This window comes from Erithacus rubecula, assembly GCF_903797595.1.
Source record: "Erithacus rubecula genome assembly, chromosome: 10".
Taxonomy (NCBI): domain Eukaryota; kingdom Metazoa; phylum Chordata; class Aves; order Passeriformes; family Muscicapidae; genus Erithacus; species Erithacus rubecula.
In genome coordinates, this window is record NC_136662.1 from 25160255 (window position 1) to 25185968 (window position 25714).

General features: G+C 53.5%; 3 protein-coding genes across 14 annotated transcripts in view; all 3 read left to right on the plus strand.

Moving 5' to 3' along the window:
• Nucleotides 1-183: 183 nt before the first annotated feature.
• On the plus strand, nt 184-6209 carry LOC306805888 (1-phosphatidylinositol phosphodiesterase-like). Of its 2 annotated transcripts, XR_013775323.1 has the most exons (3): nt 616-1030; nt 1284-2419; nt 6092-6209. XR_013775323.1 is itself a non-coding variant. In XM_079314177.1 (2 exons), the coding sequence occupies exon 2, from the start codon at nt 1332-1334 to the stop codon at nt 2367-2369; it is 1038 nt and encodes a 345-aa protein (XP_079170303.1). In that variant the 5' UTR covers nt 184-1030; nt 1284-1331; the 3' UTR covers nt 2370-2584. The 2 variants fall into 2 exon arrangements, 1 of the variants encoding a protein (XP_079170303.1); XM_079314177.1 differs by lacking the exon at nt 6092-6209 and having other exon boundaries at nt 184-1030; nt 1284-2584.
• Nucleotides 6078-16696, plus strand: LOC306805876 (P-selectin-like). Of its 10 annotated transcripts, none has more exons than XM_079314139.1 (17): nt 6078-6239; nt 7354-7441; nt 9552-9941; nt 10443-10550; nt 10654-10836; nt 12722-12907; nt 13039-13224; nt 13354-13539; nt 13673-13858; nt 14002-14187; nt 14322-14507; nt 14647-14832; nt 14954-15139; nt 15295-15480; nt 15593-15712; nt 16082-16112; nt 16295-16696. In XM_079314139.1, the coding sequence occupies exons 1-17, from the start codon at nt 6093-6095 to the stop codon at nt 16347-16349; spliced, it is 2796 nt and encodes a 931-aa protein (XP_079170265.1). In that variant the 5' UTR covers nt 6078-6092; the 3' UTR covers nt 16350-16696. The 10 variants fall into 10 exon arrangements, with proteins under 10 accessions (XP_079170265.1, XP_079170270.1, XP_079170271.1 ...); XM_079314141.1 differs by lacking the exon at nt 6078-6239 and adding an exon at nt 6492-6597; XM_079314144.1 differs by lacking the exon at nt 14954-15139 and having other exon boundaries at nt 6092-6239.
• Nucleotides 16697-17409: 713 nt separating this feature from the next.
• The window catches only part of ATF6 (activating transcription factor 6), a 67299-nt gene continuing 58994 nt past the window's right edge, over nt 17410-25714 (plus strand). For both annotated transcript variants that reach the window (XM_079314156.1, XM_079314157.1), the window contains exons 1-7: nt 17410-17547; nt 17642-17706; nt 19047-19134; nt 19426-19520; nt 19975-20104; nt 20346-20552; nt 22888-23108. In XM_079314156.1, the coding sequence (XP_079170282.1) occupies nt 17478-17547; nt 17642-17706; nt 19047-19134; nt 19426-19520; nt 19975-20104; nt 20346-20552; nt 22888-23108 (876 nt within the window). In that variant the 5' untranslated portion in view covers nt 17410-17477. The remainder of the gene's footprint in view (nt 17548-17641; nt 17707-19046; nt 19135-19425; nt 19521-19974; nt 20105-20345; nt 20553-22887; nt 23109-25714) is intronic.

Here is a 25714-nt window from a genome sequence, read left to right on the forward strand (position 1 = left end):
GGAGCGGCTGCGCCCCCGCGCTGCGGCTCCGTGAGTGGAGCGCTCCGTGCCCGGGGAGCCGCGGGCGGACGGGACAGGGGACAGCTCCCGGGGCCGGGCGGGGACAGCCCCACGGACACCGCTCAGCCCCAGGGACCCCCGGCTCAGCCCAGGGACCCTGCTCAGCCCAGGGACCCCGCTCAGCTCAGGGACCCCCAGCTCAGCCCAGGGACCCTGCTCAGCCCCAGGGACCCCGCTCAGCCCCAGGGACCCCCGCAGGGACGGTGCCCCTTGGCCCGTTCCCGCCGGCTGCTCCTGCCGTGGCAGAGCCGAAAGCCCCCCGAGGTTCCATGCCTGTGCCCGGCCCGCTCAGGCGGAGGAGATGTGAGCGGGAGGGATGCTTGGAGGGGTCTGTGACCTGTCCGGGGCTCCTCTCCAAACGCCGCCGGGTTCAGTGTGTGCTGCCGACCGGGGTTCACGGCAGCTGTGTCCCCTGGGCAGGAGGGGAGTCACTTCCAGCAGTCCCTGGTGCCTGGAGAGCAAGGAGATGAAGCCCACTTCCTTAGGAACTCTGGCTGAGCAGGTGCTGGGGTGTGCTGGCGAGCACTCTACTGCAGGCCCTGTGCGTTACCCTCTGACAGGCACGATGCCAATCATCAGGGGGATGGCCCAGGTCCCACCAGGACGCAGCTCTGGAGCAGGCATGCGGGCACCCCGCTGCTCTGCACAGCCACTCCCGCGGGCAGCAGAAGGGGCCCCGCGGCGCCGCGATCCCGTTTGTCCTGATTCCTGGGCAGGGAGGTGCGGAGGCCTGACTGGCTGCTGTCGGGATCAGCCGGGTGGTTTTCCAGCCCAGTGTGTCTGTCAAGCGCGCTCCTTGGCCGAGGGCTGAGGATGAATCCCAGGTGCACGTGCCATTTGCGAGGCAGGACGCGCGTCATGACTGTCCCCGGGTTAATGGCTGGCATCCCGCTCCACCTGCCACTGTGCCGCCGGCACCCACGGGCGCGCTGCCCAGCGGGCTCTGCTCCACAGCCACAGGAAAACCCAGGTGGGTGAGCGAGGGGGAGGCTGGGGCGTACCAAGGCTCGGGAGTACTGGGACGGGTGCTTGAGAGTGGCAGGGGAGCAGTGCAGTGCGACCGAAATACAGGCAGCAACGTCTATGGGGCGCATGGGGTGTGTTATAGGGTGCGGTGTGCTCTAGGGCTTCATGTACGGTGGGGATGCCGCCGGGGAGGGTGGGATCGGGGCGCACGGGGGGCATGTTGCCACAGCTCATGGTCTGCTTCTCCCCCACGGCAGGGCTCCGGGGGCCCAGCCCGGTGCCGGGGTGCCCGCTCGCCCGGTGGCATGGACACATGGACCCGGCGCGGCGCTGCCTTCGACTGCGTGCCGCAGCCGGCAGCCTGCTGCCCTGACTGGATGGCGGAGCTCCCCGACGCCCTGCCTCTCTCCCGCCTCTCCATCCCTGGCACCCACGACTCCCTCAGCCTGTTCGGCGGCCGGCGCCTGCGGTGCCAGAGCTGGGGCCTGGAGGCGCAGCTGGCGGCCGGCATCCGCTTCTTGGACGTGCGCTGCAAGCTGTGGCGGGGCGAGCTGCGCATCTACCACCTGTGCACCTTCCAGCGGGCCAGCCTGCGGGGCGTGCTGCGCCGCACCCTGCGCTTCCTCCGCGCCCACCCCGGCGAGGCCGTGCTGATGCGCATCAAGGAGGAGCTGCCCATCTTCTCCCGGCCCGGCTTCGCCGCCCAGCTGCACCGCTGCCTGCTGGAGGAGGGCCAGGGCTGCGTGTGGTGCCGCGAGGAGGTGCCCACGCTGGGCCAGGTGCGCGGCAAGATCGTGGTGCTGGAGGCGCTGGCGCGGGAGGTGCTGGGCATCCCCTACGAGCAGCTGAACATCAGCGACGCCTGGAACGTGCTCTCGCTGGAGCGCAAGTGGGCCCGGGTGCGGCGGCACCTGGAGAAGGCGGCCGGCGGAGACCCCAGCACCATGTTCCTCACCTTCTGCTCCGGCAACGGGCTCTTCACGTACCCCGAGCAGGTGGCCCGTTTCGTGAACCCGCGCTGCTGCCAGCACCTGCGGCGCCGGGCCGGGCAGCCCGTGCGCTGGGGGGTGGTCATCATGGACTTCCCCGGCTCGGGCCTCCTCCGCCTCATCGTGGCGAGCAATGGACACGGCACGGCGGCCCCCGGCACGGCCAGGCTCCCGTGGCGGCACCCCCGCGGCACAGCGGCCAGACGGCGCGGCCAGCGCAGCTCTGCGCGCTGCCCCTCGGCAAGGACACTGCCCCCCGCCCCGCGCCTCTGCCGGGCCACCTCAGCGCCTGGCGGGCAGAAGCGGCTGGCTAGGGCTTGCAGGACAGCGAGCCTTCGTGGGACAGCGGTGTGACAGCCGCAGAGGCGGCGGAGGAGCCGGGCAGCCCCTCCCCGAGGAGCCAGGTACGGTGCCGGTGCGGGGCTGCGCCGCCGGAGTCCCGCGGGGTGGGTGGGGGAGAACGTCCTGCCTCACCTCCTGTCGGGCCACTGAGACCTCCCGAGATGCCTCTCTGCAAAACAGTCCTTCTACTTAAGGGTAAATAAAAATAAAAAGAGGCTAGGAAAGCACTGTCTATGTTGCCTTGCCATTTCCTGTCAGAAAAGTGGAGAAAGACCTGTTCTATTGCTGCTTAGATGTGGAGCATCCTATACCCCTCTGCACATGGATGAAGCACAGTTAAATAGTTGTCTGTGACCGTCTTGCTCTTGAGGCGGACTTTAGAATTAATTTTAAAAGGTGACAACAAGTGGTTAGGAACATCCCCTCCCCTCATTATTTTAGCTTTTGTTTCTGGCAGGGTCTTGCCCCAGTTGTCAGGACTCTTCGGCAGAGCTAGCTTCAGCTAGGGCCACCCACACTGTGCCTGGAGAGCTGGATGGCCACAGAGGCTGTGATTGAGACAGGGCTGCCGTGTCACTGGGGTCGCACAGCGAGGGATGCTGTGCTGAGCAGAGCCCAGAAGTTTGCAACAGCTGGGGCGGTGCAGACAGGGCAGTCAGTAGAGCCACAAAAGCAAGATGGTTGAGGCATAAAAAAGACTTTAAAACATGTTGTGGCCAGTGTCTGCCCTACCTGCAGATAGTAAATCTCTAATCTAAACAGACAACACAGTAACTCTTTGGAGCAGAAATTCCAGGGGAAAAAGCATCGCCCAGGAGGTGGCATCACTGGCAGCAGCTGAAGCAGGGAGGTGAGACGGAGAGAGGAGCTTTTAGAAGAGGAAAGCTCAGCCCTGGCCTGCCAGAAGGCCAAGAATGTCCTCAAAGTTGCTTCTGTGAGGGGTAAAACACAGCTGGGCACAGTGCCTGCTGCAGATGCCAGAGGATTTCCTGGCCAGAGGAGAGGATGTATTTTGCTCTGCAGGGGCTTGCCCTGGCTGGAGACACAGCTCTTGGTGCTGAGCCCATTCATCTGCTGCCCAGGGAGGAGAGCAGGCAGTAGCACACAGTTGTGTGAGGAATCTGGCTCTGGGTTTGCTATGTGAGAGGGGAGAAGGTTGAAATCTCTGCACTAAACCAGACATGTGACAAAAGTACTGCTGGTGTCCAGGGTGAGGGTGGCTTGTCCATTGGCTGCCAGTGCCTCCTGTGCCTGGACTGCTCCCACACCAGGCCAGTGTGGCTGCTACCACTGTCCTGCCAGGAGGATGGGTTCTGCTGGTGGCTTGTCTCAGCATTCCAGGGATGCACAATGCCATGGAGAACCAGGCGGGGCTCCAGCAGAGCAATCACAGCTCCTAGGAGCTGCAGGCTGGGTGGTTTGGCTGTCACTTCGGACGTGGCACATCCCAGCAGCCCGTACCCAGCCTGTGCCCCAGCTGGCAGGGCGGAGGAGCTGCCCGGGATTCCCCGGGTGGGCAGAGTCACTTGTTTACACCCTGCCACTCAAGCAGTGAGATAATGTCAGTGTTATCTGTGCCCCAGGCATCCTGTTTGGCACACCCTCATCTGTGCCCTGCACTTGTGGGCGCTGCCAGGTGCCAGGGAGCCGGCAGGCAGCACGGGCAGGGGTACCCGTGTGGCAGTGGTGCCCGGTGAAAAGGCTCTCCATCACCAGCCCCGCAGTGAGAGGCAGGAGGCAGAGAGCTGTCCTACAGCTGAAGTGAAAGAAACATCTCTGAGAGGATCTGGATAGGGTGGGCAGGAGTGATTTACCCAAAAACACCCCTATATTCCACAGCCAGGGCTGTCCCAGTGCCTCAGGGTCCCTGTGGGTGGGGGGCACAGGGGGGTACCTGCCCCTGGACTTCTGATCCTGGCTAATCCTCGCAATTATCTCAGTCCCTCCAAGCCAGGGAACCACTCTTAATGCATCTCCCGGTGTCCAAACGCTTTCAGATCGTGAGAACGATTTTATCAGCTGTCCCTGAGGCGGGGCAGCAGCTGATAAAAGGGTGGAGGAGGCTCCAGCTGCTGCAGCAGTGCGCTGGCAGCCTTCCTCAAGCTCAGGGACACCTTTTGGGTCAAGCACTTCCTGGGGACCTGGGATGGGAGGGAATCTAAAATCTCAGGGAGAGCCTCCCGTGTCCTGGGGGAGGAATGGGTTGGGGAGCCGTCCCCGGGGCTCCCAGGAAGGTGCCGCCGTATCGCGGGCAGCAGCCCCGGCGGCCGGGCAGTGACTCGGTTCCGCTGCGGGTTTGGGGACATTGCGCAAGCAGGGAGGGGAACAGGCTGTGCCACGCTGGGAGGGGAAAATGTGAGAATTTGGGGAAAAAAAACTGGGGGGAAATGGGAAAAATTTAATCAGAAAGGGGGGAAAAAACCTCGGGAATTTGGGGAAAAAAAGGGGAAAATTAGTTCAAAAATCGGGGGGAAATTAAATTAAAAATAGGAGGGAAACACAGGAATTTGGGAAAAATTGGGGGTAATGGGGAAAAATGTGAGAATTTGGAGGGATTTGGGGAAAATGGGGAAATTGGGAAAAATGTGAGAATTTGGGGGAGTTTGGGAAAAAATAATCAGAAATGGGGGGAAAACTCGGAGATTTGGGAAGAAAAAGGGGGGAAAATCGGGGGAAATTAGTTCAATAATGGGAAAATTGAATGAGAAATAGGGGGAAACAGGAATTTGGGAAAAATGGGGAATAATGGGAAAAAATGTGAGAATTTGGGGGAAATGGGTGGAAATGGAGAAAAATGTGAGAATTTGGAGGAATTTGGGGAAAAATGGGGGCAATTGGGGGAAAATGGGAAAATTTTAATCAGAAATGGGGGGAAAACTCGGGAATTTGGGAAGAAAAAGGGGGGAAATAGAGGAAATTTAGTTCAAAAATCGGAGGAAAACTGGGGAAAATTGAATGAAAAATAGGGGGAAACACAGGAAATTGGGAAATTTGGGGGGAAAGGGGAAATATAGGGAAAAATAGGGGACAATATCAGAATTTGGAAAAAAAATATTTAAAAATCAGGGGAAATGCGGAAAATTTGGAGTAAAAGCAGGAAAAAATTGGGGAAAATTTAATCATAAATGGGGGGAAAGCTCGGGAATTTAGGAATAAAACTGGGGGAAATTGAAAAAATTGGGCGACATGGGAAATGGGCCACCTGCCTCCACACAGAGCTCAAACTTGGTCATGTACTGTCTTTGCAGCAGCAACAGACACCTTGATTCCGTTTTTAAAGCAATACCAACAGCTACTTGTAGTTACAAAAATAAAGGTGGGGGTGTTTTTTTTCCTACTGCTCTGCCCCACTGTGCTGGGTTCCAGCAGAAGTGAAACTGGCACAGCCTGCCCTGCCCTGGGGACGTGAACATCCCCCTGAGTGCCAGCAGTGTCTCAGCAGTAGGAGAGGCAGCTCCTGCCCTGCCCAGGTGACCCTCAGCCTCTCTGCCTGTCTGGCTGCTCCTTCCCTTCCAGTAACTGAGCACTCTGGGCACAGCAGCTGCTAGAAAGCAAGTGCTCCTGAATTACTGGATATACACACTCAGCAATTCCATAAAAAGAGAAAACTGCATTAAAACATTTTCCAAGGAAGATGTCCAGAGACAGGAAACAAGGTTCATTTATACTGGCCAGGGATAAACTAATTGTAGTAGGTTATGGCTCTTGTGGAATGGGTTCCTCCTTTTGTCTAGAATGAGTCCTGGTGGAGCAGCATCAATTTCTTTGGAACTGGAAAATGCATGTGACCTGCATGGCTCTTGTTTGGCTTTAGCTGGAGGTCAGCAGAGTCATTTCTGCAGAAAACCTGGCCAAGGCAATTCTACTTACAAGCAGGACAGGGTAAGAAAAGATTTATAATGATTGTGATGATTATGAAGAACTAAGTGGTGGTGGACACAATTAGGTGTGTTCCTGAAACACTGGTGGAAGGATGTTAGTAAATCAGGGGGAAGTTCCTCTGGTATATTCCTGGACCTTTGTCATAAAGACATAAAGGTAAAGACAGGAAAATACATTGTGCAAGTAACTGTTTATAAGTGGTATATGAAGATTCACAGCCAGAGTAGAACATCTGCAGGAGAGCAGGAGAGCAGGAGAGCATCTGGCACGGGAGCTGGGAGGTTGTGAGCCACGAAGGACCTCATCACACCTCAGCCTCCTCTGAGGCCACCAGTGTAGGCACTGCCACATGGACACGGTGGGTCAGAGAGGTTTGGGTGCTCTGGGCACCATGGACTGGGGCTGAACCCTTTTCAGGGGGTCCTTCTCCTCCTTCTGGGGTTCTTGGGCAAGCTAGCTGACTGTGGGTCATCTCCTGTGGCTGTCATGTCCCCGTGGCAGTGGGGATGCAGCCAGCTCTGATGCCATGGGAGTGCATGGGGACCATGGCCAGTGCTGACCCCACTGCTGCCCTGCAGGGTTTCTTGGCGGGGGAGGCAGGGGTGTGGGCAGGATGTGGGCTGGCAGGGCTGGGATGGGAGGGGAAGAGGCCAGGGGCAGGGAGCGATGCGCCGCACGCTCGGGGGAAGCGTGAGCAGCACTGCCCACCGGGGCACAGCTGACCTGAGCAGCATGGTGAGTCCTGCTGCTTTCCTTGGGGAGGGCAGGGGTCTGCCTGGACAGGGGGCTTAGGGGAGGGCAGGGCTGTGGGCAGGCACTGCAGGAACCGCAGCTGGGGGCTGTGTGACACAGCTGCCTGAGTGACCCCAGGCTGACGGGACGCTGCCAGGCACACGGGGCTCTGCTGCTGCGGAGGTTTGCCAGCCCTGGCTGGGCAGGAGGGGGGCACAGGACTCAGGGGCTCCCCAGGAGTGAAGTGGGGGAGCTGAAGGGGCCCTTCCTGCAGCAGAGCTGTACCTGGCTGGGAGCACTGTGTGTGCACTGCCCCTGGCAGGGCTGTGGGTGCAGTGTGATCCCTTTGGGATGTGCACACTCACGTCTCCCTCCCTGTCAGGGCGCTGCTGTGGGACTGAGATCTGCCAGGAGGACACGGACTCTGGGCTCTGCTGGCACCTACCTGGGCATCGCTGCCATCACATGGGGTAAGCACCCACCACCTCCTCAGTGAGCACAGCGGGCCCCTGCTGCCAAGAAGCTGCAAAGCTGGAGAAATGGAGTGTTTTTTTGGGGGGGCTCATCAGTCACACCCCCAGGGCTGGATCCCTCTGGGCTGGGAGGGGTCTGCCCCTGCCTGTGCTCCCCCAGGGGAACCAAGCCATGGCCGAGGTGCCTGCAGGATGTTTGGTTCCAGCTGCAGCGTGAGAGCTGCTGCCCTGTGCTGTGAACCAGGGAAAGGAAGGGCAGCTCTACCCACTCCTACACCCATGTTTGTGCTGGGGAGCTAGGCATGGATGGGGTCACAGCACCCATGGGTACAAGGGTTACACCCTGTGGCACAGCTGGGGCAGCACCACACAGAATTGCAGCTGCTAATTGATATCAGGAGTAGAGAAAGTAATTTGGTTTTACTGCCTGTAAAAATAATTTCCTTCACGTGCTGGCGTTGCACAGAGCAAAACCTACTGGTGCCTGCTCTGCCCCTGGAAATCCTCCGTGAGCAGAATTGAATTGTTTTCCTAAGAGCCTTCGTGACTGAGCTAAGGAGCAGAAATGATGCAAGTGCAGAAGTGTCAGGAGGAGGCTGAGATTTGGCTCTGAGAGAAAACAAAAAGGCAAAGGCACCTCAACTGTGGAGATGTTGAGAAGAGGTATCAGGTCTGCCATGGGAGCCATGGGGTCAAAACACAGGAAAACAGCACCCATGTGGGGGCTCAGAACCCCCCAGGTGGGGCAAGGAGAGGTAGCACGAGGCAGGGAGATGAGCTGTGCCAGAGAGGGTGTAAGTGGTGGAGCTGGAGGAAGGAGGTAGGAGAGCATGTGGAGGATGGACATGGAGCAGATGTCAAACTTTGGCCCTTGTCAGTTTGGGGATGGGCTGTGTGAGGGTAGCAGGCAGCTGCCCTGAGCCATTTTGGGGAGCAGCAAGGGCCAGGAGGAGGGTGGTGGGAGCTGAGGATGGGGCAGGATCCCAGAAGGTGCCCTGAGCTCCCATCCTGCAGCCCCGCATTCCCAAAAGGTAAACAGGGAACCACATTTTTCTCAGCTTCAGTTTGGTTGAATGAAGGGAATAGTTTGTTCTTTCACAATAAAAATAGGACAAATTATGGGAAATTACTTATAAAAATGTATAGCAATGGACCAAAGTACAGCCCTAATTAGACTTTAGAAGGTATGTATTCACATCTAATCTGCAGTGCCCAGATCCTGGCACAACTGCTGTGTGATAAAGCTCTCCTGAGATACAGTGTGAGCCAGGCTGCTTGTTCGACTTTAATCCCCATCTCACTTTCTGCACAGATGGAGATATGATATCCCCACATCGCTTTCTGTGCTTGTGGAGATAACTGCTTCTGGGCAGAATGGAGGAAGCTTCTTTCTGTGGCTAAAACCCTTTGATTGCATAAAGTTGTGGTGTGAAATGCTGTAAATAAGAGCAGGGTTTCAGCAAAGTGCCTTTCACTTCTGGGTGTGGGCTCCAGTTACTCCGTGGCTTTGCCCTGCCTGGTGGGCATGACCATGATGTGAGCTTGTTTTTGAAAGATCTTGTTTTGCAACACTGAGTTTTACAAGACTCTAGAACATCCCTGTCTCAGATGAGCAGGTTGGGGTCCGAGTGTTTTTGGGGTGAGGCATACTGGCTGCTCTGCCTTGCTCCAATCTGGCTCTCGTGTAGCATGGTAAAGCAAGAAAATTGAAGTGTACACATCTGCACTCAAGGAAGGAACTGTGTTTACAGAACCATCTTGAAGTGGGGCTTTCCCCTTTGGGAAGCTTTTGTGGGCAGGGGAACAGGGCCATGGGGCTGAGTTTTCAATCCTCATGCTGGAGGAAGGGTTGGCATGGCTGCCTGGGGCTCTTGTGCCTCCTGTGCTCTGCCTGTCCCATCTCAGCCTTCGCTCACCCTGTCACCTCCACCTTCCTCACCCGAGTCCCATTCTCATCCACGCTCGTCCCTTCATCCAATCCCTTCAGCCAGCCTGTCTCTTGGCATCTCTCAGCATCTCTTGGCCACCATGCCGGGCTCAGCCCACCCTCACGTCCCGAGGGATCCCATCCCTTCTGCATCAACCCCAGCCCCATCCCCTTCCGCAGGCACGGTGCTGTGGGTGCAGGTGGGTGCCTGGACCTACCACTACAGCGACCAAGGGGACTACACGTGGGAGCAGGCCAGGAACTACTGCCAGACCTTCTTCACCGACCTGGTGGCCATCCAGAACCAGCAGGAGATCCAGTACCTCAACAGGAGCCTGCCCTACCACAGGCACTACTACTGGATCGGCATCCGCAAGCTGGGCGGCGTCTGGACCTGGGTGGGCACGCGCAAGGCGCTGACCAAGGAGGCCGAGAACTGGGCCCAGGGCGAGCCCAACAACCGCCGCTCCAACCAGGACTGCGTGGAGATCTACATCCAGCGGCCCCAGCAGGCCGGCAAGTGGAACGATGAGCCCTGCAGCCGCAGGAAAAAGGCGCTGTGCTACCGGGGTGAGCGGGGCTGGGCTGGGGAGATGGCAGGTGGCCAGCAGCTCCTGATGGCCGTGCTCTGTAGGGATGGGGAGATGGGGAGCTGGGCAGGGTGGCCAGCAGCTCCTGATGGCCGTGCCCTGTAGGGCTGAGGAGATGGGCAGGGCAGCCAGCAGCTCCTGATGGCTGTGCCCTGTAGGGATGGGGAGATGGGCAGGGTGACCAGCAGCTCCTGATGGCCGTGCCCTGTAGGGCTGGGGAGCTGGCAGGGTGGCCAGCAGCTCCTGATGGCCGTGCCCTGTAGGGATGGGGAGATGGGCAGGGGGCCAGCAGCTCCTGATGGCCGTGCCCTGTAGGGCTGAGGAGATGGGCAAGGTGACCAGCAGCTCCTGATTTCTGTGCCCTGTAGGGCTGGGGAGCTGGGCAGGGTGGCCAGCAGCTCCTGATTTCTGTGCCCTGTAAGGCTGAGGAGATGGGCAGGGGGCCAGCAGCTCCTGATGGCCGTGCCCTGTGTGTGTGCAGCCTCCTGCCAGCCCTTCCCCTGCAGCCAGCGTGGTGAGTGCGTGGAGACCATCGGCAGCTACCACTGCCAGTGCCAGCCCGGCTTCCACGGCCCCGAGTGTGCCCATGGTGAGCCAGCACCCCCAGCCCTCCTGCCTGCTGCAGGGCCCACACCCCTGGCAAAGCAGGGTGCTGGTGCTCCTGACGGGCTGTGGCACTGTCTCTCTCCCAGTGGTGCAGTGTGCCAAGCTGGAGCCCCAGGGAGTGCCCATGAACTGCAGCCATCCCTACGGAGACTTCAGCTACAACTCCACCTGCGAGTTCAGCTGCCACAAGGGCTTTGAGCGGCGAGGGGCGGGCATGCTGCGGTGCCTGCCTTCCCAGCAGTGGTCAGCAAACATCCCCACCTGCACAGGTAGGGCCTGCTGGGGCTGGGGGGTCTCAGGGATGCAGCCCTGTGTGCCCAGTGCTGTTCAGGCAAGCCTTGCTGTGCCCTTACCTACTGTGGAGCATCTCCTGGTGCTGCACGTGGGATGGGATTCCCTGAGGAGGCTGCACTGTGAGCTGTGAGTTCCTGTTCTGCCTGGCTGTCCCAGTGCCCTGAATGCCACTCAGATATCTGCACCCTGTGTGCACCAAGTGCAGGGTCAGGGTGGTGTCCTGGCTCCTCTGCCAGCCCTGTGGCCCTGTATCTCTCCCCTAACCCACTCTGATCTGTCTTGGGAAGGTTTGGCATCTTGGGAAAGAGAAAAGAAGGGCTGCTGTCCCACAGCCAGGGGACAGGTGTATCCTGGCAGGCTGGGCCGCCTTGAACAGGGATAAGGACTCTAATGAACTTACAAATAAGCTGGGAGGGACAGAGTGTGGCAGGAAACCACAAAGGAGAGAAAGCTGTTGTATGTTGTGCTGCAGGGGCAGAGAAAGTCTTCCTGTCAGTGGCTTGAGGGTTTGCAGCCAGGCACCAGGCATCCCAGAGAACTGCTGGGCTTTTTTGGGGCTGCAAGAGCCTTGCTCCAAGTTTCCTGTGCTGTGCTGTGGTACACCTGCATCCTTGCACAAGGATGGGAGGAGTGGAGGACTGCAGCAGACATGGGGCACTGTACTAGGAAGGAATGGGAGTGGGCAGCATCTTGGTACATATATTATTTTTAAAAGAAGCCTGCCTTGAAGTTAGTGATCAATCCAGGACCTTAGGTAGCTGAGACCAGCAAAACTGTCTGCAGTAAAGGGGAACAGGCATGGAGATGAGATGTGACTGTTCTGTAACCAGTGTCCCCAGCAGGGGCGATGGCAGGAGCTGGCTCCCAATTTTGTGAAAATCCCCACAGGCAAGCTGGGCTGAGCCTGTGTGCTCCAGGGTTTTTGGGTTCCCAGGGACATGCTTTCCCAGCTTGTTGTTTTTTTCCTGCTGGCTGTAATTTGATTGATATTTGTTTTATTGCAAACAATCAGAGGAGTCAGTTGGTCGCCTGTGCTGATAACAAAATGGTGTTAGCAAGCATTGCCAGCTGGGCTCACTCCAGAAACGAGCAGAGCAAGGCTGCAGGCAAGGCTGGGGGTGCTGCAAGGACTGTGAGGGACAAGGCAAGGCTGCCTGCCCTGCCCCAAACTCTGCCCCATGCTTGCCTGCAGCCCTGTGTGCCCACTGCTGGCTGGCTCCCAAAGGGGCTGGGCCAGCTGCTCCCACCTGCACAGCATGGTCACCAACAGACACCTCTGGGAAACCAGAATTGCCTGTAAAATGAAAGGAAAAGTCTGTCCAGGAAAGTGCTTGGTGTCAGCCTGGAAGATGCATCAAATTCAGTCTGTCTCAGCTGGGCTGAGTGTTTAATGCCCTGCTGGCACTGACCCTTGGTGCTCCCACAGGCAGGAGAGCCACTCACCCCAGAAAACATTGGGTATTGCCCTGGCATGCAGCAAAACACACCCTGGGCACAGGCTGGGCAGACCGGTACACAACCTCCTTAGCCACTGCATGCTTTACAGTCCCAGAGCCATCCTCCTGCCACTGTGACAGGGACACAGGCTGGTCTCTGCTCCAGGAAAGGGAGGGAGATGATGGGGACTGCAGCAGCTCTGCTCCTCCCTCCCAGGGGCTTGGGCCCAGGGTAGTGAAAGGGACAAACAGGGCAGAGCAGCAGCTGTGTCCCCCTGAGGAAATCACTTGTAGGGCAGGAAAGCCATTGTGCCAACTACAGTTTTGAAGAGGTGAATCTGGGTAAGATTTGATTTGGATTCAGCCTGAATCATTAGATTTAACCTCACCTATCCCATCTCTGAGATCTGCTCTCCCATTGCAGCCATCACCTGCCCAGTTCTCAGTGCTCCAGCCCAGGGAGAGCTGCACTGCTCCCACCTCCATGGGGACTTCACCTTTGGCTCCACATGTGCCTTCTCCTGCCAGAAGGGGTTTGCACTGGTGGGGCAGGAGAGCCGTGAGTGCACAGCCACAGGGAGCTGGACTGGGGACACCCCTCACTGTGAAGGTAATGCTGCTGCTGAAGTGCTGGCTGTCATGGCCTTGGGGTGACACTGGTGTTCCCCAGCCCCTTGGTCCCACAGTTTTAGTCTCCCAGTTCCCAAGCTGCTGTTTGATGTGTACCTCTTCTCTCTGCAGCCATTAGCTGCCCAGTGCTCAGAGCTCCAGACAAAGGAGAGATGCACTGCTCCCACCTCCATGGCAACTTCACCTTTGGCTCCACGTGTGCCTTCTCCTGCCAGAAGGGGTTTGCACTGGTGGGGCAGGAGAGCCATGAGTGCACAGCCACAGGGAGCTGGACAGGGAATGCAACAAGATGTGAAGGTACAGCTGCTGCTCCAAGTGTCACAGGCCTTGGGCAGACCCTGGGGTGTTCCCTTTTTAGTCCTCTCATCACAAGAGTTCAGCCTCATAGTCCCCAAGCTCCTGCCTGAAATGTTCTTTGTCCTGCAGCCATCAGCTGTCCAGTGCTCAGTGCTCCAGCCCAGGGAGAGCTGCACTGCTCCCACCTCCATGGCAACTTCACCTTTGGCTCCACATGTGCCTTCTCCTGCCAGAAGGGATTTGTGCTGATGGGGCAGGAGAGCCGTGAGTGCACAGCCACGGGGACATGGACAGGGGACACCCCACACTGTGAAGGTATTGCTGCTGCTCAGGGTGTCACAGACCTCTGGCTCACCCTGGAATGTTCTCCAGTGTCTTGGTCCTTTCATTCCAACAGTTCAACCTTGTTAGCCCAATTCCTGCTCAAAGGGTTTCTCTGTCCCTGCAGCTATTGCCTGTCCAGTGCTCAGTGCTCCAGACAAAGGAGAGCTGCACTGCTCCCACCTCCATGGGGACTTCACCTTTGGCTCCACATGTGCCTTCTCCTGCCAGAAGGGGTTTGCACTGGTGGGGCAGGAGAGCCGTGAGTGCACAGCCACAGGGAGCTGGACTGGGGACACCCCTCACTGTGAAGGTATTGCTGCTGCTGGAGTGCTGGCTGTCATGGCCTTGGGGTGACACTGGTGTTCCCCAGCCCCTTGGTCCCAAACTTGGACACACAGTTTTAGTCTCCCAGGTCCCAAGCTGCTGCTTGATGTGTACCTCTTCTTTCTGCAGCCATTAGCTGCCCAGTGCTCAGAGCTCCAGACAAAGGAGAGATGCACTGCTCCCACCTCCATGGCAACTTCACCTTTGGCTTCACGTGTGCCTTCTCCTGCCAGAAGGGGTTTGTGCTGATGGGGCAGGAGAGCCGTGAGTGCACAGCCACGGGGACATGGACAGGGGACACCCCACACTGTGAAGGTACTGCTGCTGCTAGAACTCAGGGTGTCACTGCCTGTGGGGTGACACCAGGGTTCCCCTGAAGCCTCTCAGACTGCACAGTTTAGACTGGCAGTCCTCAGACTCCTGCTTAAAGTGTTTCTCCACCCCTGCAGCTGTTACCTGTCCAGTGCTCAGTGCTCCAGCCCAGGGAGAGCTGCACTGCTCCCACCTCCATGGCAACTTCACCTTTGGCTCCACATGTGCCTTCTCCTGCCAGAAGGGGTTTGTGCTGATGGGGCAGGAGAGCCGTGAGTGCACAGCCACGGGGACATGGACAGGGGACACCCCTCACTGTGAAGGTATTGCTGCTGCTCAAGGTGTCACAGGCTGTGTGTTGAGCATGGGATGTTCTCTAGAGGACCCTCTTGATCTTCTTGTTTCTGGTCCAGCCTTGCAGTACCCACATTTCAGCTGGAAAATGTTTCTCTGTCCCTGCAGCCATCACCTGCCCAGTGCTCAGAGCTCCAGCCCAGGGAGACCTGAACTGCTCCCACCTCCATGGGGACTTCACCTTTGGCTCCACGTGTGCCTTCTCCTGCCAGAAGGGGTTTGCACTGGTGGGGCCAGACAGTCTCAAGTGCAGAGCCACGGGAACATGGACAGGGGATGCTCCTCACTGTGAAGGTATTGCTACTGCCAAAGCTCAGGGTGTCCTTGGGGTGACACTGTGATGTGTCCCAGCCCCTTGGTCCCAACAGTGTCACTCCCAGGCTTATTTCTGAGCTGTGCCTCTTTACCCTTACAGCCATCAAATGCTCAGCACTGACCACCCCCAAGATGGGCCAGGCTGCCTGCTCCCACCTCCATGGGCACTTCACCTTTGGCTCCAGGTGTGCCTTCTCCTGCCAGAAGGGGTTTGTGCTGGTGGGGCCAGAGAGCCTTGAGTGCACAGCCACAGGGACATGGACAGGGGACACCCCACACTGCAGAGGTAAATCCTGTGATCTCACACGTGTCTGGGAGGGCTCTGTTGTAGCAGAGTGCTCTCCCAGCACCCTGGGCTATGTCACTTTATCCCCTGGCTTGCCAGCCCATGTGTCCCCATCCCACTGTCCTCCTGATGCTCCTGCTGTGCTTTATCTCCAGCCATCAGCTGCCCAGAGCTGTCCCCCCCCAGCAGAGGCCAGCTGAGCTGCTCTCACCTGCACGGGAACTTCAGCTACAACTCCACGTGCAGCTTTTCCTGCGAGCAGGGCTTTGTTCGGCTGGGAGCAGAGCTGCTCCGCTGTGAGCCCACGGGCAACTGGAGCAGGGATGCCCCTGTGTGTGCAGGTACAGCACACCCCCAGCTCCAGCACTGCTCCAAGCACATCCTGACTGTGCTGGAGGGGGACTCCCAAAGCCCTGACAGCTTTCTAATGTGTGGCTCTGGGCTTTGTTTCAGAGGATGGTGCCTTCCTAAAGCAAGTCCTGGCTTACAGCAGCGGCTCAGCCCTGGCAGTAGCTGGTGTTGTGCTCTCTGGGGGGCTCATTGCCCTCCTTGCCAAGAGGCTCAGTGACAGAGGTACAGAAATGCTTCCTGCAGCCCACCCTAGCTTTGGCCAGGGGCTCTCAGGCAAGGTGGTGACGGTCCCAGGGGAGGCTGGGGTGATCAGAAGAGTTTAACAGGGTGACTGCCTCCATTCACGTTTCATTTGCTGGGCTGCTTGGGTCCTTGGCAGTTTGTCAGCAGCCAGGTTGGGAGGGCAGAGCCAGATAAATATCACCACTCTGAAGAAGGCAGCAAATTCTTTTTAAGACAGCCCCACCCTATGCTTGTTAAACTCTACTCAATTTCAGATGATGCTGCAACAGCATCATGGCCTTCACTAAACAGATCTGTCATTTATTTTCTATGTGCTTTATCTCCACGGACATTTCAAACCATGATCAGAGGAAAAGAGGAAGCTCCTGAAACCCACCAGGTGAGAGTTGTGCTCTGCAGGAGGGTGGCTGTGCCCTGTGACTGTCACAGCTCTGTGCTCACCCTCCTGACACCCACATCTGCCTGTTTTATATGGGACCATCAGTGGGGCCGACAGGGCTGTGCTGACCCCTGCCCTTCACACACTCCCAAGGTGACAGACACCCTGTGTTTGCCTTGCAGTGACCTGGGAGCGCTGGGCACCTTCACCAACACAGCGTACGATGGCAACCTGTGAGGTGAGGGAGGGTGAGACCCTCGCAGCACCCCGCTCCAAATTCACCTGGTGGCCATCCTCTTCCTGGCTGGGACTGAAGTGACACCAGCTCCATCTCTCCTGAGCCTCCAGCCTGCCCGAGACTGACCCGCTGTGTCCCCCAGGGCAGGAGCTGCTGCTGGAGCACAGAGGGGCTCCATGTCTGTGGCTGTAGGGACTGGCACAGCCCCTGGACACTTCCACCACATTCCCCTGGGAAGGGGAGCAGCTGGAGACCCACCAGGAGCCAAGAACCACGGGCCTGTCACCCAGCCCTTGGACGTTGTCCCACTGGGAAACTGGACATTCCCTGGTGGCTGCTCCACTCACGTTTCCACCTATGAGCCTGTGTCAGCAGGATGTGAATAAACACCTTTGTCTCAATAACTAATGCCTCCTGTGTGCCTGGGGCAGGGGGAGGAAATCTTCATTAAATAATGTGGCCAACAGAGCTAGGGAAGTGATTCTTCCCCTGGACTTGGCAATGGTGAGGCCACACCTCGAGTGCTGTGTCCGGTACTTTCTCACTTCAGGAAGGATGTTGAGATGCTGGAGCGTGTCCAGAGAAAGGCAGCGAGGCTGGTGAAGGGTTTGGAGCACAATTCTGATGAGGAGAGGCTGAGGGAGCTGGGCTTGTTCAGCCTGGAGAAAAGGAGACTCAGCAGTGATGTTGTCACTGCTAGGAAGGAGATTGGAGCCAGGTGGGGTTTGGCTATTTGGTTCTCCCAGGCTGTTTGTGACAGGACAAGAGGACACAGCCTTAGGCTGTGCCAGGGGAGGTTTAGGTTGAACATTCAGAGGAATTTCTGCACAGAAAGGGTGATGGGATGCTGGAATGTGGGAGGTGGTGCAGTCACTGCCCTGAGTGTTTAAGGACTGGACACAGCCCTCAGTGCCATGCTCTGGGTGACGAGGGGCTGTTGGGTCAGGGTTGGACTCGCTGATCCCGGAGGCTTTTCCAGCCGAATGGAAGCGGTGATTCTCCGCGGAGCTCGGAGCGCGGCCGTGCGAACCGCGCTGTTGCGCCGCGTGTCCTCCCGCGGCCGCCGTCGGGGGCGGGCCCGGGCGCGCCGGAAGTAGACGTGTGTGTATCGGGAGGAACGGGAAGCCATGGCGGCGGTGGAGCCCGAGTGGGAGCCGGCGGGGCTGCTGCCCGCCCCGGGGGGCGGCCTGGACTGGGGTGAGCGCGCCTTCGGGGGGCCGGGGTGGGGCCGGGCCGGCGCGGGGCTCCCCGGCGGGGCCGGGCCGGCGCTGAGCCCCTTGTCTCTCCGCAGAGGCGGTGCTGGGCGAGGAGCTGAGCGAGCTGCTGGGCGCCGCGGCCCCCAAGGAGGAGCCCGACGTGAGTAGCGGGGATGGCGGGGTCGGGAGGGGAGCGAGCGCGGGGTGAGGGTTTCCCCCACAAGCTAAGATGCAAGCTCGGGCCACTACTCATTAACCTGTTAGAATTCTAGATTCTTAGCACACCAGGTTACATATAGAGCTACACATACAATCCATGTTGTTCCATTTAAGAAATGTAAGCAATATTCTTATTATAACCCTATTTTGTCTTAAGTCCTGTGTACATCTACAGGCCTGGAGCCTCTACTGAAGATATCAATGTGTCTGAAGCCTTTTATTTACTAAAACCACTGCAGCTTCTTCTAAATCTTACTGACTTACTTCTACTTTATGTGTAAATGGCTTAATATATTTTAATCCATCCAAAGGCTTTAACTCAACCTCTGCACCTTAATTCCTCCTTGAGGGATTCAGAGAATCCCCTAACTCTCTGACTCCAGCAGGTGTGTTACACCTGCATCCACCCAGCCTCTTCTTTATGCCTTTATGGCTTTTTGAGTTCCCCTTTACAAGGCAAGTTGAGAGCATAAGGGAAAGTATAATTGCAGTATAGTTTTTAGGAAAATCTTTGTTGTATATTGGTATAAGCTGGGTAGGTCATGTTGGTATTTTTCATGCAAGTGAAAAGTCATAAAGGGCCACATTTGCATAGGAAAGTGAGACTTAGAGATGCACAAACAGAATAAATGGGGAAAAACCCCAGCTGTTGTTTTTAAGGTCATATGATAAATAATATGTGTGGAGTAATTTTAGCATGTTTGTTTTGATTTTTGGTAAAAGAAACTGGTATTTTTGGCTTTAGATGATGTCATCAGTGTATTCAGGTATAGGGAGACCTAACACATACTGTTAATTAGGTCTTGGGCTAATCAATCTTGTGTCTGTTTTCTGCTGGTAAACTGTTCCTGGTGCTGCTTTTGTTTGTAAAGTGCTTTGAGATATAATGGTGGGAGAGCATTAAATTAATTTTTCAAGGCAGATGAAGGAGAGGATGGCATGGGGTTCCTAAGGCTTGTGTTTGATGTGAGGTGGTTCAATGACTGAATTTAGAACTTTTGCTTTACTAATTACAAATAATAGTGCAATAATTAGTGAGGGTTTTAAACTGACCTGACCTTTCCTACAGGTGTAAGTTTAAAAGAAACTTTGTTTTGTGTGTTTCACTTGAGAATGTCTTGTTTAAGGACTTTCACCCCTACATACCTTAAGGCACCTACAGTGGTTGATAGTTGCATTGTTTGTTTCATTTTCTGGAGCTGTAAGAATGTGAACATAGTGGCTGATGATTTCAATGTGTCATTCTTTTTGTCTTGTCTCTTTGCTGAACTGTCATTCCAGGAAAATGATCTCTACAACTTTCATTTTGATTTGGATTTGATGTCTTGGGACTCAGACCTTTGGAATATTACAGGCCATGCCTATGCAGGTAATAACCATTCTATATTTTGCAGGTGTTGCTTTTCCCCTCTTGCCCCACAAGGGTGAGCTCTTAAAACTCATGTGGAGCTGTTTGATGCCCTAGAGCCTTTTGCTGTGTGATGAGAATTAGGTTGGATGGGTACAGCTGGCAAGGGCTGCCCTACAGTACCTTTAATACCTTTAATCTGCCTGCCTTTTCTACTGTGCCTTGCTTTGGGAATTAAATATCTGGTGTGTTCTTTACCTTTCCCATTGCTAAAAGCTTGTGCAGTGAAATGTCTTTACCTGCCTCTTGCAGATGCCAACGTGAAGACAGAGCCTTTGTCACCAGCCACTTCCAGCTGCTCAGTCCCTTCACCACCATCTGTGGACTCTCCAGTGCAGAATGTGCCTGTATGCAAAACCTTCCATGGAACACAGACAGCAACAGCTCTGACTGACAAAACCCCTGGGATTTACTCTGCTCAAATTCATGGCATGAGAGGAAACAGCTTGTTTTCCCAGCCCTTGCAGAAACCCCTCAGTGGTGTTTTCTTATTTCTTCTCTGTGACCCATTTGAATAATTCAGCTCTCTTTCCTCAGCTATGTTCATTAGCCTTGTTGCCAAACAAAATGCCTTCTAAAGGCTTCTGGGTCTAGCAGGTGTTGGCCTCTGCCTTCCATTGCTCTGCTGATGGGGAGAGGTACTTGCTGGCCTTTTTTTTAGTGGCCAGAATCAAATTGCAGGGTAAAACCTTTCTCCTGTTGGCTGCAGCAGCAACACAGATGTGACAGATGTACTCTGAACTGCTAGAGATGCTGCTCTGAGTTTCTGAAACATTGATCTCCTGTGCTTTCTGTCTGCAGGATGATGTGGACTTCAGCTGTAGCTCCCAGATGTCTCCCATCTCTCTCTACAGCAAGAGCTGCAGAAGCCCTGCATCCCCTGAAGGAGATGGAGGGAAGAAACCTCCTGGGGGAATCTCTTCTCGATCTGGTATGAGACACAAAGTTACTTTCATGCTATAGAAGATATGTGTGCTGTCTTGCATCTAAATTATTAACTAACAGACACTAGATGTCCTATCATTTATGACTTGGATTTTTGATCAGATGTGTTTATTGTTAATAAATATTATAGATGGGTAAAAAAACCCACATTAAAAGCCACTTCATTATTGCTTGAATTATGCATTTTAAGCCTCTTGGTCCAATTCTGACTCCTTTTCCTTTTCCAGCAAATAACTCTGCAAGGAGCCTGAAGAAGTGTGGTCAGACAGTGTCCAGGCCTTTGCTACAACCCAAACCCCTTCTGCCTGCTGTGCCTGAAACTCAGGCCAACATTGGCATCCCAGCTAAAACCATCATTATTCAGACTCTCCCCACGCTTGTGCCACTGCCAAAGAATCAGCCAGTTGTTAACATCCAGCCAGCACCTCCTAAAGGTGGGTGAATTGCCTTGACTGGGCCAGGTCTTGGTGGTAGCATTGTCTGTTTGGGATGGCTGATGGAATGAAGTTAGGTTTGGTACATGGTAGAGGAGCAAAAATGGTCCTACATGCATTGCTGGAAAGGCTTCAGGCTGAGAAGATGGCTTTGCTCCTCTTGTACTCTCCTGTGAGAAACAGCACTCACATGGCCATGGTGTAAAATGGAAGACTGGATTAGATAATTTCATTATTTGGGATGGAAAGCAGAGCTTGTGCTCAACACTGGCAGCTGTGTGGATAAAACTGCTGATTTGGAAGCATCTGCTTTGCTCTGCTCTGCTTACAGTGTCAGGTGGTACATAATATGATTACAGTGCTGTTCTGTAAACCAAAGCAGAATCAGATAGGATGGCTTGAAGGAAGCTGGAAAGCTTGGGAGAAGTGATAGAAACATTTTTTCTACCCACATGAAACTCTTCCACAGGATGGTGGGAGCACGAGTTTATGGCTTTTTAGCTCACTAAACAGCAATAAATAGAATGAAATTTGCTAAAAATTGAGAGCTGTGTCAGAGGTTAGAAAAATTGCTGATGTTAGCAACAGGAAAATGACTTCCTGGCCTGTGATAATTCTGCATTGCTGCAGTTACTCTGTTACCCATTTTTGGAGTAGCTTGAGCTGTCATCTCTGGATCCAAAGCACTGTTTCACTCTCCAGCCTGGGCCATAGGGACACTGCTTGCCTTGCAGGAATTGCCAGCTGCAGTTGCTCCTTTCACCAGCTGATGGCCACAGTCCCTTGCAGTTGATTGCACAGGCATGGAAGGAAAAGGAGACAAATTCTTAAGGGCACATATCTAGAAATTATTGCAGCTGGGAAAAATTTGTCTCCGTTACTGATTTCTCTTCCATTTAGGGGTTCAGCCAAATCTGGAGGTGCTGACATTTGTTATAACATGCCTAAGATTGCTAGACTGCTTAAAACACAGGTCAGCACAGTCAGAGTGACCTAATTCTTATTCCTTCTGATGTTCCAGCTGATAAAGTACCATCTGGAGTAAGGAATGCTGGGGATATAGGTCTAGTACTCTGAAGATCAGCTTCTCCTTTTCCCTGAAGAAAAGTCAGGACAGTAGTTTCTGTGAGAGTGTAGAGAGGAAATACTTCTGAGAAAGTATGTCCATGCTTTCCTTTAACTGATGGTATGTTTAGAAATTCTCTTGTGCAGCTTCCATAACAAAAAACATAAGGATCTTTTTTCATCAGTCTAAATCCCCTGCATATGACAAGTTGGAACTACCAATTTGAAATATGCCATTATCCTCAAAGAAGCATGAGAAATTTGATTTTTCACAGCCCCTTTTATAAAAGCTTAAAGGAGAAAGCATGGTCTTAGAGCATCATCTCTTTTATACATTGCCAAAAAACTGAAATAATCTCAAATTCATCATTTAAGATTCTTAAACTGGGTCACACTAAGTTATGATGTCTGAAAGAAAAAAAGAAAAAACTGGTCTAGTTTTACCACATACATGAGATCTTGGCACTAGGTAAATTACTCCACTTTTCACCTTCCAGAAGGCTGGATAAATGCTGTAATCCATTGTGGTGCATTTTGGTTGGAATGCTCAGCTGGAATGTGCTCTTTCTGAAAGCTGGCGAGGTCATCCTGCTACAAAGGATTAGAGAGACATTAATGTGTTTTCAGAAAACAAAATATTACTCAAGCACCTGCTTGAGTTAAATGTAGTTGTTGGCCTGAAATGTCTTGGAAGTGACTGTTTTTAATTCCATTTCAAACTCTTTTAAAATTACCTCACTTTTTCTGCCAGCTTTTCTTTAAGCTCTATTCAGCTTGTGTATAAACTTTCTTGCTTAAGATATTTTTCTAAAATAATGGTCTTAGTGTGAACTGAAGATTCAGTGTAAGTTTTGGAAGTGTAGCTTGCATTGTTCTGTGACATAAGTGACATGAGTCACTTGTGTGTAATAAGTTTTCCACTGGGTACAGCAATAAAGTGGTTATAGACAAAAGAGAGAAGGATTGAGGTAAGTTGGCTAAATTCTTTGAAAAGGTTGTTCAGAGTGCTTCAAGTATTAGCAGCACTGAGTAATGTATATAACAAGTGTTGGATTGTATTAACTTTTAGGACAGAGCTTGGTTTATTGGATTCCTTTAATATCTGTAGTTTTGGTTTGCAGAACAGAGCCCTGTAAACTCTGGCACAATCTCTTTCCATGGCTGTTGTGTGGAGTGTGGATGGCTTTGGGATCACCTGTGCAGGGCAGGGGGGGATAGGATGCCCGAATCCATTTTGTCCGTGCTGAGCGCTGCCGTTCTTGTGTTGCAGGTCCATCCGTGGTGCTGCCCCAGCCTGCTGTGGTACAGCTCCAGGCTTCTGGGGTGCTGCCTGCCTCCCAGCCAGTCATTGCAGTGGCTGGAGGAGCCCCAGCTCTGCAGAGCCAGGCGGTGAAGGCGCTGTCTGCAGCTGCAGGGAGCGGCTCCGGCAGCGCCAAGGTGCCGGTGACAAAGCCCCTGCTCCAGAGCAGCGCCCCGGCCACGGGGCTGGATGTAAGTGCTGACTCTGCCAGCTGCTCACCAGGCCTTGTGCACTGCTGCTTCTGCATGTGGGGCCTAATGGTCCCTTCAGAGCCTCAGCAGAACTCTTAATAGGAGTCCCAGCTGTACACAGGGAGTTAGCAGCTTGGCACAGAACAGGGAGGGACAGCTAAGTACCTGCTGGCCTGCCTGGAGCTGCAGAGAAGGTGTGCAAGTGCAGTGGCACAAGACAGTGCTGATAGACATTTCCTTTCTCAAGTGCAAGCTCTCAGTAGCTGGACCTCTCTGACATACAGGAAGATTTGATATATCTGATTTTGGATTAGTGCTAATTCACTTTTCTAATCCATAAATTGAAAACATTTATTTGGAAGCAGATTAATTGCCTCCTTCACATTGAAATTTCAATGCCTCATTCTTTTTCCATACCCATTTATCTCTCCAGATTTTACTCATGATTTTTAGAAACTTCAGTTACTGAGTTCCATATGATGCTAATCTCTTCAGGCTCCCTTTTGATCATGTATTGAGTGAATAGAAGAGGGTTAAGCTCTCAACAATGACAGTGCCAATAAGTAAGTTTTTCCATAGTAGCTCACAGTAAGCAGTGGGTATAAACAGTAGCTTTTGAGAGGTATGTAGGGCTTTTTTTCCCCCTTCAGCTTTGGCATCTTAACCAGCTAGCAAACTGGGTGTTAATTTGATTTAGCTCCTGGTAATATGGAGCTGCTTTGATTGCATTTTGTTGTCCAAAGAAGACATGCTTGTGGAAAGGACCAAAGCTTCTTGTTGGTGACTTCAAAACTCCAATTCCAAACACAGTTGTGAGCTGAGGGTCCTATCACATCTCAGTGTAAGGGTGAAAACACATGGAATTTTGCTGTATAAGCACCTGAATATTAGCAGTGCAAGTCACTGTTTCCCAAAAGCATTGGGAAGTTTATTCCTGCAGCTGCTTTGCAGGGACATTGCTGTATGGTTTCCTAGTGTCTGGAATTGCCTCCCAGGCTTGATGGTAACTTTTCCTCACAAATCATATTTGTGTGTGGGCTGCATTTTATAATGAAAATATTGTGCTACAAATACTTCAGCAGCCAGAGTGCAGTGGAAACTTGATACTCAGTGTGCAAGAAGCAAGCAAAGGTCTGTCAGTAGGCAGAGCAGTTAAGTGTGCTGCATTAGTGATAATTCCCTGTCATGCAAAGTGAACTCCAGAGATCACAAATCAATGACCTGCAGTCACTGGATTTGTGACTCCCAGTAAACAGGGCTGGCATGGCATCTTGCCATTGTCTGAATGTAAGGTTTAATTGACAAAACCCTCTTGTGTTACCATACTCCATAAGCACATCCATGACATCAGGAGTGTGATGTGCAGCTGAGGTAACAAACAGGTTTGTTTCTGAGGATGGCTGTGTGGGGATTTCCACCCAAAACTTTTAGGGAAGCAGTTTTAAGACTTTAAAATGCTGCACACCTTACCTGTGTTTGCTACAACATGAAAGAACAGTTGCAGCTACTCTTTGGCACATGGTGTGAAAGAAGTGCTTTAGAAAAAAACAATGTTTTGTGGTTCATCTGGGGCCAGCAGGGTTAAAACATCCCCAGCTGCCTTAGGCACCATGTGGTGCTCACGGCTGCACAGATGGAGCTGTCATCTGAGCTCTGGAGCATGGGTTATTGTTTGCTAATCTAAGCAGATGTTGCAGGATAAAAAGAAACACTGCAGGACTTTATTTTGGGTTTAAGAGGGATAAACTGTTAGCTTAACACTCAGGCTGCCTGTGGATTGCACTGGGATGGGCTGAGGCAGGCTGTAGGTGTGAAGCCCTTGTGGCCTCACATGTGCAGCCTGCCAGCCATGGGCAAGTGCCAGAATACTGAAAATTCAGAGAAGATTAATTATGCAAAATAGCTTCAGCATAAGTGTGGATTTCTGTTGAGGAATCCTCATTTCTGTGCTGGACATGGTGTAATATTTGTGCAGCGTAAACTCATTAAGCAAGTTGTGTTCTGAGTTAGAGACAAGAAAACCCAGAACTTCCATAGGAACGAAAAAGCCTTGCTTATGTTTTGTATTCCTGCAATCAAAGATGTGTCTTCAAAGACAGCAGGTTTCATAAGCTGAGGTAAGAAGCCAGCTAATGCTACCTTGAATGGTTTGTACTTTCAGCTCTTTGTTAACTTTCCCAGCATCTGTGCAAAAAGCTTTCCTGGAGTATGAGAGACATTCTTGCTTCTAGAAGTACAGCTTGTGTTGGAAGGGCGGTTAAATTTTGCTCATAATTTGAGTTTTCTTTGGAAGTAAGTGGAGGTAGCAGTGTTTATTTGTAAAGTGCATGACTCTTTGTAAAACCTCTGAAGATAGAGGACAGTCTGCATCTGGTTACTGCTGTTTGAAGCAAGGGTTTGCCATGAACCTGCCAGTTCTCCCTATTTCCAGCATTTTTGTGTGGGTCTCTGGTAGTGGTGATGTGGTTTTCAAAGCTAGAAAGCAGAAGTTGCATCACTGATAAGTGATTATTTTTAGGGGCAATGTTCTCCCTCTATGGTCTGTGTTTCCTTGGAACCTGAAGTCGCTGTCCTGGGTGGAACATCAATGCAACTTTAAAAGTTGG

Excerpts from the sequence above, each read along its gene's own strand:
- LOC306805888 (XM_079314177.1), top strand. The coding sequence starts at position 1,332 with ATGGACACATGGACCCGGCGCGGCGCTGCCTTCGACTGCGTGCCGCAG.
- LOC306805876 (XM_079314139.1), top strand. The coding sequence starts at position 6,093 with ATGAGTCCTGGTGGAGCAGCATCAATTTCTTTGGAACTGGAAAATGCA. Across the intron at positions 13,540-13,672 it reads GGACACCCCACACTGTGAAG|CTATTGCCTGTCCAGTGCTC; the intron begins GTATTGCTGCTG and ends CTGTCCCTGCAG. Across the intron at positions 15,713-16,081 it reads CAAGAGGCTCAGTGACAGAG|AGGAAAAGAGGAAGCTCCTG; the intron begins GTACAGAAATGC and ends AACCATGATCAG.